At 41.9% G+C, this 12,285-nt stretch overlaps 1 protein-coding gene across 2 annotated transcripts in view; it reads left to right on the top strand.

Annotated features, from left to right (window-relative positions):
• Nucleotides 1-12,285, top strand: part of grik2 (glutamate receptor, ionotropic, kainate 2) — a 214,978-nt gene that overhangs the window by 61,757 nt on the left and 140,936 nt on the right. For both annotated transcript variants that reach the window (XM_040164475.2, XM_040164473.2), the window contains exon 4: nucleotides 1,506-1,763. In XM_040164475.2, coding sequence (XP_040020409.2) covers nucleotides 1,506-1,763 — 258 coding nt within the window. The remainder of the gene's footprint in view (nucleotides 1-1,505; nucleotides 1,764-12,285) is intronic.

Raw genomic sequence — 12,285 nt, 5'->3', positions numbered from 1 at the left:
CTCAGCGGCAGTAATTCAGAGACCGGTTTGGCCCCAAGAGACAGCCTATAAAGTGCTATAATCTATCAGTTTTGTGTGTGCATCAGGTTGACATTTCAAGTCTCTTATCAATTACGGGCCATTATATCCTGCATGAGTGATTCAGCCAACTTCCTTTAAAAGGTGATTAGAGTGCACAGTCGAGCTAATACAAAGACAGTGCAGTTGTTTTTATGTCTCTCAAACATATTTTCATTAAAGCAACTTCCCTATATATAAAAATATATATATACATATGTATATATATATATATGTTATATATTTCTGTACACATGACATCCATTGTAGTCTGTCCATCCCGGGAGAGGGATCCTCCTCTGATGTTCTCAAAGGTTTCTTCCCTTTTTTCCCCATGGAAGGGTTTTCATTTTTTGAGGAGTTTTTCCTGTGCCGATGTGTGGATTTCGGGACAGAGGATGTTGCATGTGTACAGACTGTAAAGCCCTCTGAGGCAAATTTGTAATTTGCAATTTTGGGCTATACAAAATAAAATGAATTATAGTATATATAATAAAATAAAAGTATATATATTTTTTTCAAAAGAGACAACTGCTACTGTACATAGATTTTTGATGTTGAGATTTACAACAAATATTTTAACTGCTACTGTGTTAGACAATACTGCTGTTAAAAAGCACTTTATATTATTAGTGTATGTAAAAGTGCGCAATACATTACTTTTGAATCTGCGATTGTATTTTCCACATCAAAAATTGTAATCATTGCCCAGCACTATATTTACATGCATGACACAACAGTGAGCCCACCCACCAATGTTGACAGATTGTATTTGGCCCTGATTTCAAATGTTTAGCTTGTTTTCAATCCGTTGTGGCTCTCCTGATCTGAGGATATGGCTGATGTCATAGTGTCCCGATTATTCACAAATCTTGTTACAAAACCCAATCCAAACATTCGTGGAAACATGTGTCTCTCAGGCACAAGCCTAAGGGTCCTTCATTAACAAGAGGGTTGGCAAACATTCAGTCGGGAGGAAAACTGTGCTTTTGCTTGGGACACTATACAGTCATTTGTTATTTAATTAGTAAATGGGATTTGTTGACAATGTGATGTTACTGGTTACTGTTAAGGTAAAGAACTCCATCACCCAGCATTCCCTAGTCAGTGGTGAAGGACATGCGCAGAGCCGGAGCGCGGCAGACCCCGGGTAGCATTACAGCGGACTGTGCTAGTTGACATTAAAAGTTCATGAAACGTATATCACGCCTCGCCTGCTTCTTATAAGATTAAGCAAGGTACAACAGACAATAATCAAATAATTATTATTTGCAGACTGGCACTTGTAAAAATAAGTGATAAATGCTGTTCACATACTCCATATCCCTGAAGCTAAATTCCCAAAAGCCTTATTTATAGTTTGGTGAGGAACATGGCACTGGTCATCAGGAACATATGCAGCATCACAGTAGGACAAAGCTAACCTGTGAAATATTCCTCCTCTTTAGCCTGTGACCAGCTCTCTCTGGGTGTGGCGGCCATCTTTGGTCCATCACACAGCTCCTCGGCCAATGCTGTCCAATCCATTTGCAATGCACTGGGGGTTCCACACATCCAGACCAAATGGAAGCACCAAGTATCGGACAACAGAGACATCTTCTACGTTAGCCTCTATCCAGACTTCTCTTCCCTCAGCCGGGCCATCTTGGACCTGGTCCACTTTTTCAAGTGGAAGACCGTGACTGTGGTATATGATGACAGCACTGGTAAGACTACAAATGTTCCTCTGCTGTTTTGTCATTCCATCCATTGAAGTTGTCCAGTAGTATTGAATAACCATTAATCAGATTAATCAATATATTTTAAAATGCTCTTTTTTCAAGAAAACTTTTAGGGATACCATAGTTTTTGTGTCAATCTGTGTGAGGTTAGGTTACTTGCTGTACCAAGATACTGTTGTTAACACCATGGTTAAGCCAAATGCATTGCATTTTGGGGAAAACAAAAGCAAGGGTGTACCAATTTCACACAATACCTCTATTGGAAACAAACTAAAATTAGGGAACTAAAAGTAAGATATATACATTAGTATATAGATGAAAAACATTTCACTTTATTTCAGCAAGGACACGACCTTCCACTTTTTCATTTAGAATGTAAGAATAGCTTTTAGTAAACTAAAAAACTAAACAATAACTTGAAAACTAGTTGGAAAGTGATGAACATACATTTAAATGAAATCAAATGAAAAAAATAATTGTAGACAAAAAAGTTACATTGGTATTTATAAAGTTTTGAGTGTGCCAACAACCCATGACAAAATGTACGGACGTTAAGCAATCCAGGAATTATGACCCTGGTAAATATTGAAAGATGGATATTTGTTCATATGTGGCCTGTTGAGACGCCAACCGTATCTTTCACAACAGTTGGATCTCTTGATGTCCTGAGATAACGCAAGAATCGCACAATCACATATCGCATAAAAATCCATCTTGCCATCTTTACAGACTGTTTAGGTCCAGTAGGCCAGAGCTTGGACCAATCAGCATCCTCTGAGGAGCTACTAGCAGCTGCGGCAAAGATGCTGCAATCCCATCAGTTATATCAGACCTGGAGAGTACCTCTTCATGGACAGACGAGCGTAAAACGGCAATAAAGGCTTTTGTCCACGGAAAAGATATTTCTGTTCCCCCCGCAGATGGTTCTTCCAATCTCTTGCTGAATTATTTTTAAAGTGCCTGGCTTTTTTCAAACAGCTTACAATGACAATGGCAGTGGCTTCTCTGGTGGTTCTGTAAAAAAATAGTGCCACGTCAATATAGGACCAACCTTCAGACTGACCAGACCTGATCAAGTTGGCCAGTTCAGGCAGTAACCTCCAGCATTCACTGGGACGATTTGCAGCCAAGTGTGAAGCAGCAGGGATGAGGTTTAGCACCTCCACATCTGAGGTCATCGTCCTCTGCCGTAAAATATGTGGGGACGGACTAACCGGACTAAGTTCAAGTATCTCGGGGTCTTGTTCATGAGTGAGGGTAGAATGGATTGGGACTTCGACGGGCAGATAGGTGCGACTGCAACAGTAAAACAGGCACAACGATGTAGTGAGGAGAAAGCTGAGCCGGAAGGCACATGGAAGGGATTATATCTCCCAGCTGGCACAGGAACACCTTGGGAGCCCCCAGCATGTGCTGGAAAATGTTGACAGGTATGTCTGGGTCAACCTGCTGGGTCTTCTACCACCGCAACCCGACCCTGGACAAACAAAGCAAAATGAATGGATGGATGCATTTGCATAACCATTGTTTGAAAGCACCTTTAGTTTTGGAACTAGCAACTAGATTTTGGCCCACATAGTGCCAAGTAGTGTTTCCATTGTAGATGTTACAGAATTGATGGAAGTAAGTGAGAGAGGTTACAGGAGACATGCTTTCATTTTTCACTCAGGAAACAGACCCTGCTATTATTGCAGTCCAGGTCACAAGCAGACAAATAAGCCAGCAGGCTTGGTACATGTACCATATGCCAGGGGTCTGGTTGTGTGCCAGCCTGAAGACAGGCTGCCAGGCCTCCCAGAGCTCCATCCAACTGACACACTGGGACCAGCTTGGCCTAAAACACAGTACTGCAGTGTGTGTCCACTGTGTTTAGCATTCAGGCCAGTTAAACTCTGTTCTTTGAAGTCATATGTTAATTGTATTCACTAGAGTACCAACACATCTAAATTAAAAAGGAAATAAATAGCAATCAAAAATGTTCAGTGCAGTTCATTAATAATTGATTTTGCTACTAGAAACGATGACCTCAGTTTCCTCAATGTTAGCTACAGAAGCTAGCTACAGAATTATTTTCTTGCCTCAGCATTTTTTGGCCTCTGTTCCGAAAATGGCATACCCATATGTTACTGGTTAAGAAATATATCAATATAACACACAAACACACCTTTGAATTTTGTAAATCGCCTGAAATACAATCATTAATAGCCCTTTAAGTTCTGTAAAACATGGAGATACCAGGCTAAAACCACATTTTAATGATTGACCAGTGTGTGGAATGGAAGGTTTCATGTGGATAGAGTCAAGATTACTACTCTAGAACAGGCTTTTGTAAAGGCCTCATGGCAGAGAAACTGGAGCAGTCAAAATGTGGATTTTTGTCCGGCTCTGGTTGCCTGATTCATGCCTTTCAACCACTTTTTTGAATTGTCTGATCCTATTGGATCTGACTAAACTCACGCTGAAATGATCAACTGCATCCTTAGCCACTCCAAAGCCAAAATGGGTAGGGAGTAAAATGACGACAGTGAGGATTGGCTGAAACTGTTTGCCATTTCCTTTGTTAGTACTTCCTAAAACAGAAAAACGCTTGGAATGTGGACAGCTGGCTCCATAAATTTTTTAAAGCACAAATATTTCCTTTTTTCCTTCTGAATAGTCCTTCCTATATATATATATATAGATCTAGCCTGATGCTGAAAGAAGCTAAACTGTATCAGATCGATGAAAAGGTGCTTAAAATGTTACCAGAGCCAAAATTCAAAGGACAGATTGATAACAATCTGTGTAGAATCTCTACACAGTTGAATTAAAAGTGCGTAAGACTCTGTGTTTGTGTGTATGTGTTTTTTTGGGGGTGGGGTATTTGCCCTGCAGGTCTAGTTGGCAGCTTTAGGGAACAATTGATTGTTGCTGATCCTGCCACCTCTGTTAATTAAGTTGTAAAGTGAACATTGCTGGTTCACTATGGGGTTAATAGTCGCTTGATTTTCTGTCTCAGTGATAGGAAATGAGATCCTGGCTTGACCCGCAAACAGCTTTACTTTCTTGTTGACGACATTTACACAGATGACCTGATAGTGAGGACAGATTGCATTGATGGTGGAGACTAAGGGCAAACCAAAATGTGAGCTGAGTTTTTGAAGAAGTTCAGGCAATATCTTATGTAATTTAGCTGTTTTTGGCTCTGTTTTCAGTACAAGTGGCACCTTGCCGGATGTGCTGAGCAAAGTCAGCGCTGCAGATCATTTACAGTGCTTTGCATAAATATTGATTCTCTTGTACTTTTCTATATTTTGTGATGCTATAACCACATATATTTTTATTTCATAGTGAATTCATGTAATGTACCAGCACAAAACCGTCCATCATCTGAAAGTCGGGGGACAGTTTACATGGAGAAAATCTGAAAAGTAGGGCTGTCAACATAAACGCCGAATTGATGCAACCAAATATTTTAACGAAGTTAACGTACGTTTATTTACTTCCGGTTTACACTAAACGAAATGGCCGCTATCTGCAGTCCGTTACATCAAGATGGAGAAAGCTTTTTGCAAAGGAAATAGAACAAACAGGCACGACATACAGCGGAGAACAAAGGAATGTGCAGAGGAATTACTCCTTGTGTCAAACAAAAGGGGGGTGAGTGGCCAACGGACCACTTAAAGCACTGCTGTGCTAAGCTCGCTGCCAGGCTAAGCTAGCTGCTAGGCTACTTCCATCTCAACGTTACCCTGTGAGGCACACAGTCTGGAGAGGACCACCACTGTGTCCCTTAAAGACCATGGTTTGAAAATGTCCTGGCTACATTTAGGGAGATTGTTGGCACTTCAAACACAGCCATTATATTTTGGAGAGTTGAGAGCAAAGTGCACAGAATAATGGACGAACATTCTCAACATCCTCATCTGAAACTATCTTCATGAACTGGAAATCAAGTAATAACACACATATCATTCTGTATCATACACAGAATACATTTTAATGGGATATCCAACCGCCAACAACATTTATAATACAAATGTTCACACCACACATCCTATATATATTATTGTTGTTTTTTGCAAACATGCATACAGCCTTACGCACATACATATAGAACTTTGATACTTTGAATAAATTATTATTTGCAGTGGTCATGTTTGTTGTTTATATCTATATTTTTTGCCATAAACTATTCATCTATGTCATAGCGTATTATATGTAATAAGCAGTCATGTTACAGGTAGCTATAGCTGTTTGATATTCTGGTCCTCTAGAAGAAGATTTGGTAGTTAACTCGGTGGACCCGGCCTGACCGATGTTGCCCTGGCTGAGGTTTGCAGCCAGTGTACGGAGCGATACTGCCCCTGACTTTGTTCACATTAAAAGCATTTTTTTCAGACAATTAAATTATGTAGTTTTCCGTCATTTATGTATTTTTTCTTTCATCTCAAAAGGGTACATACAGACACGCTGTTCTCTACGTCCCTGACTATATGATATGACTGTATGATGCTTGTAGCTTGTAGCTCACTGTTTTGTCATCCTCTTGTTGTTGTGTTTATATATTGTCCCTTATCTTACAATAAAAAATATAAAAAAATGAAAAAGGGTGGACGAACATTTCTATCTCTAGATGCGCAAATCTGGTGGAGGCATACCCCAGAACACTTGCATCTGTGATTGCAGCAAAAGGGGGTTGTACCAAGTATTGACTCAGGGGGGTGAATACAACTGCATCAAACACATGTAACATTTTTGTTTTCATTATTGTTTGTGTCATAATAAAATGTATTTCGCACCTTTAATGTAATAAGCATGCTGTGTTGATCCAATGGGAAAACGTCTATTTAAGTCTATTTGAATTCCAGTTTGTAACAGTACAAAATGGGAAAGTCCAAGAGAGGTGAATACAAGACTGTGTATATTATATATAATCATATAATTCTCATGGGTAGCTCCGTGACCTCGTCACCCGCTGCTCTAAATTGTGTCTGCTTTTCAGGAATGGGATATAAAAGGGGAAGGTAACTACCTCTTTCTTTGTGCTGTTTATCCACCAAGCCAGGAGCAACCAAGCAAATCAATAACCATAATGGGACTCCTCTAATGGCTCAACTTTATGACGAGCTTTAGTACGTTGGCCGTCCCAGCCAGCCATAACACCCATACGCCTACCTGCAACACCGCTGCCGCCACTACCGCTGCTGCATAGTTGAATTAGGCCAGTGGTTCCCAAAGTCTTTCTGTCTTTAATGGCCCCCGGGGGTTTCAAAAAACTGGGGGCCATTTATAGAATACAATAAAACACAGCCTGGACTTCGAAATGAAGCCCTTCATGCCCGGCTTTCTGAATAGAGAGGGCGTTCCCGACCAGTTCATAAGCAGTTATTAATATGTAGGTAATAATAAATAATAATAATAGTAAATATAAAACGCGCAGACACTATAGTTGAGCATATTAATTAAGCAATGCTGTCGACCTGTAATGTGAGCTGGCTTGCTGTGAGTTCCAGTTTATCCGAAAGCTGTTGGTGGGGTTAGGGTCGGTTAACTTTCATCAAACCAACCAGGAGAATGCATTTTTTCATGCAGCTTGGCTTTGTGCATCGGGACATTTTCATGTTGACAGGGTCAAAAGCCAACTGCTGATACAATGGTGGGAGCTCATATCTCAAATACCATTTAATGCTGCATTTCTCTTAAATTAAACTAAATAGCCTTGAACAAATCGAGTGAATGATGTGCACCCCCGTCTCATGCTTCATGATATTACTTAGTATCTCATAATGATCTGATATTTTATTGACACTTCTATTGGAACTGCATTGCAATTCTAATCTTGATTCATGATTAGTGTCCACGCACGCTGAGCTATCACTTAGATGTGTTTTTTTAGCCAGGTGGGATTTGGAGTTAGAAAATCTAACCTGTTACTTTGAGCGTGCAGTGATACGGAACGCTCGGGTCAATGTGAACAGCAACTGTACATTATCACTGAATAATGCACACCCTGTGACTCACTCTCAACCAATCAGAACGCTGGATTAATCTACCCGTATCATAATGTAATATCACATAGTTTATAGTTTTATACTATAGTGTAATATAGTTAAACTGAGGCCGTCCATGAGGTGGTGGTAGAAAGACAAGAGACACAGTATTACACCAACCAATCCCATCTCCATTCTCTGTGACTTCTCTCAAAGTCATTTTTAATCGTTTAGCAGTGTTTTACCACTCACTGTTTCTCAGCCTTGGCGACTTCTTGTGAAGCTCTGACTTATAAATATCCAATTTTTACGATATGCTTTCCTCAATTAAATGATAATTGAAGAAGTCTTTTATCTTGACATGGTTGGGCTACGCTGCTTGAATAAGGGTCATATAGGCAGCATGGTCTTTGCAAGTAATATAGATGACTGGTGTATTGCAAATTGTTCATTTAAGAGATTCACAAAAATGATTCAGAGCCATGTCTGACAAGCTGAGGTGGTATTTACTGGGTTGGCATATGCCCTTGTATTGTGATATTATGTTTTACTTGCAAACATGCAAGCCTAATACTAACTATATCTTGATGATGAATTTACACCGTCATCGTACCATGAATTCATGCTCATCTTTTGTTATATCCTGATTTGAACAAAATTAGTGCACTAATACCAAATTGCATTCACCAGGAGATACATTAAAATATGATTAAATATCCAAATCAGACAAAAATTATTGGTAAAATAGCCTGTCTTGAATATAAATAGTGTTTAAAATAAATGCCTTGTTCTCTTTCCTGTCCATATCTTATAATTAAGTAATAAGGTATGAGAGTTGATCGTCCAATAATGTAACAGTTTGTGGGCGTTTATTGTTCATTATTATTGAAGGTAAAGTACTGCCTCAAGTTGAATAATGCACACCCCGTGACTCACTTCCAACCAATCAGAACGCTGGATTTCATTTACCCGTATTATAATTGACAATAAACATATGACACAACATACATGTGAGCGGTCTTTTAAAAAATAGTATATTGTGCCACAGAGTCCTCTCAGTGTACAGAGTCAGACCCTGGTCCCCTTCTGTAATGTTTGTCATTGTTCTGAGGCTGTTCTGACAATTCGCAATGCTAATCCCACTGCTGTGCTGGAATGCTAATGGTATCTGCAATGATTTCAGTTTTTGTCATTTAGATCAAGTGATTGATTGATATATCAAATCAACCTTTTTTTGTCATTTCTAATTACAAATGTATTGTCACTAACAAGGTTTTTACCAATAGTGAACAAAACAACATCAGGCAATATATAATTCAAAGTCTGACTTGATGGGTCAGCACAGCATTGCAAAAACATTTACCTGTCTCTGGTGCTAGCATGAAGGATTTAGTCAAACATGAGGAAGCAAGGCAATAACAGACTTCTAGAAAAGTCATGGTCAAAAGAGAAAATTTGCACCTGGGGCATTGCATTAAAAATAAAGTAAAAAACTGTAAAAACCAAACTGTAAATTCAAATTGAAATTACCTGCCAAATATAAAGTATCCTCTGTGTGAAATTCCTCCTTTTACAAAGTTTCTTTGTAAATGTGGAGGCTTGGCCCTCTTGATATCAACGACTGTGATCAACGTAAATCGTGTCTGTGACGTGTCGGTCCTCTATGGGGGTCCCGAAATGATGAAGATGCAGCAGGATGTTTTCAATAAACAATCTTTTATTTATGTTTTCCACAAAACAGCAGTCCTCTCCAATCTCTCCTTCTTAAGGACGAAACACAGACACTGATTAATCCCACCTGAGGCCAATTATGCCTCCCCCTGGCACCGTTCCCCGAACCACTCCCTTCTCCGTCCCCCCTGCAGCTGAGCCAAACCACGCCCGCCACCACATACCCCCACCGCCCGACTTAGGCCGGGGAGCCGTCCGGCCTAGCCTAATACCCCCCCACCCCTGTTTCAGGAACGGGAGAGGAAATCAGCCACAGCCATCTGCGCCCCCGGCCTATGGACCACCTTGAAATTAAAAGGCTGTAGAGCCAGATACCACCGAGTGATCCGGGCGTTGGCATCTTTCATGCGGTGGAGCCATTAGAGCGGGGCGTGGTCCACTCCACTGTGCTGTACCTGGCCTCCCTCTCAGACAGCTTCCGGCTGATGTACACCACGGGGCGGTCCGCGGTCCGCCCCCCCCCTCCTGGGACAAAACGGCCCCCAGCCCCCTGTTCGACACGTCAGTCTGCAGAATAAAGGGGAGAGAGAAGTTAGGGGTATAAAAGGAGTGGTTCCCCACAGAGAGCCTGCTTTACCTTCTCAAACGCCTGCTGGCACGGCTGACGCACCTTTCTGGGTCAGGTAAATCAAGGGGCTGGTGAGGTCCGCGAAGCCGGAGATGAACCGCCTGTAAAACCCCGCCAGCCCCAAGAACCGCCTCACCTCTTTTTTACCCGAAGGGAAGCGTGGTAAATTGGTACAAACCGTACGGGGTGGACAATGCCGTTTTCTCTTTGGACTCTGGCGACAGAGGAATCTGCCAGTAGCTCTTGGTTAAATCCAGTGTCGTGAAGAAACGTGCAGTGCCTAGCCGGTCCAGGAGTTCGTCGACCATTGGGTAGGCATCGAACCGAGACGCGTCATTCACCCTGCGATAGTCCTTCTGGATGGCCGCCAGCTCCCCGATCATCTGGCCGAGCGCCACAAGCGGCTGGGCCGCCATCCCCTGCTGGTATCCGTCGTCCGTCATCTCCTCCGCCCAGCCAAGTTAGGCGCCACTGTTACGTGTCGGTCCTATGGGGGTCCATGATCCTGAATGATGAGGGTGCAGCAGGATGTTTTCAATAAACAATCTTTTATTTATGTTTTCCACAAAACAGCCGTCCGGCTCCAGCTTCCTCGCCTGGCTCGCACCCTCGCTGTCGGCGGATCTCTCCTTCTTAAGGACAAAACACACACACTGATTAATCCCACCTGAGGCCAATTATGCCTCCCCCTGCCATCGTTCCCCGAACCACTCCCTTCTCCGTCCCCTCTGCAGCTGAGCCAAACCACGCCCGCCACCACAGTGTCATATTTACTGTATATGGTACTAAGCCATGAAGAAAAAAACGACCAAATTCATGTTACAACCAGCTTTTATTGGCACAAAGTGGACTTAAAAGCACCTCATCGTACAGCACACACCTGCTTTAAACCCTGTATAACCCTGAACATCAGCTCCATCACCAAGAAGGGTCAGCAGAGGTTGTTCTTCCTGAGGCAGCTGAAGAAATGCCAACCTGCCAAAGACGATGATGGTCCACTTTTATACGGTCATCATCGAGTCCATCCTCTGCTCCTCCATCACCGTCTAGTACGCTGCAGCCACAGCCAAGGACAAGGGCAGGCTGCAGCGTGTCATCCGCTCTGCAGAGAGGGTGATCGGCTGCAATCTGCCGTCCCTGCAAGACTTGTTCGCTTCTAGGTCTCTGAAGCGAGCTAAAAAGATCGTGGCCGACCCCTCTCACCCCGGTCAAAACCTGTTTGTGCCCCTTCCATCTGGCAGGAGGCTGAGGTCCATCAGGACTAAGACCCCCCGCCACATGAACAGTTTCTTCCCGTCGGCAGTCGGGCTCATCAACAGAGCCCGGTCCCCCACTGACTGACTCTGACATTCCACCGGTCACTCTCTTTCATACTGCACATGTCACTTTAACTGTCATTTTTCACTCGTCACTTGTCACGTTGTCACTTGTTGCTAGTGCACTTTATTTTTAAATATTTTTAATGTTTAACTGTATTCTCTTATTTTATACTAACCCATAGCCTTATTCTACTAACCCATAGTATTAGCATTTCATTTTATTTTATTACTTGTGCACTGCTGTCTTGTTGTCTATTGTTACACTGTCTACTGTCACGCACCAACTGCCAAGTCAAATTCCTTGTATGTATGACATATTTTGGCAATAAATGTTTCCTGATTCCTGATTCCTGAAAAACTCAGTGACAAGGTTTATTAACAGGAAAGTTACAATGAGTGTTGCCTTTCACCTTTTGTTCTTTATTCATTATGTTGCAGTTTATAGTAACATTGTAACTGAAGATATTTGCTCCCATTTCCAAATAAATTCCGTCATTTTGTGTCAGAGGGAGAGCTATTTATAACCACTGTACCGAGTGGCAAGAGTACATTTGTGAGGGAGAGCATTAATTGCAGAAAAACCGAGTGGTGGTTCAGTAGTTGTTTGTTTTATAGCTAAATGAAGAGCAAGGATATAGAGTATACTCTATATGCAGCTAATAACAAAGCCAATTTGAATTGGCCCACATTTACACCCACGGGTTTATTTATAGCGGGGTAACCTCAGCATGCATGCTCTCTCTCTGCATTCGTGAACAACTGGAAGAACCTTTGACATAAGGCCTGCTTTAATCATTCACCAAACGCGTTACATGCATGTAATTGAACACAAAGAAGCCACCTGATGTGGTGGGGGTCATACTACCCTTGACCCCGTGAGTCTGCAGCTCACTGACTGATCGCTGATTACTCCCATC

This window comes from Gasterosteus aculeatus, chromosome 20, assembly GCF_964276395.1.
Source record: "Gasterosteus aculeatus chromosome 20, fGasAcu3.hap1.1, whole genome shotgun sequence".
NCBI classification, from domain to species: Eukaryota; Metazoa; Chordata; class Actinopteri; order Perciformes; family Gasterosteidae; genus Gasterosteus; species Gasterosteus aculeatus.
This window is presented reverse-complemented; position numbering and strand designations above follow the sequence as displayed.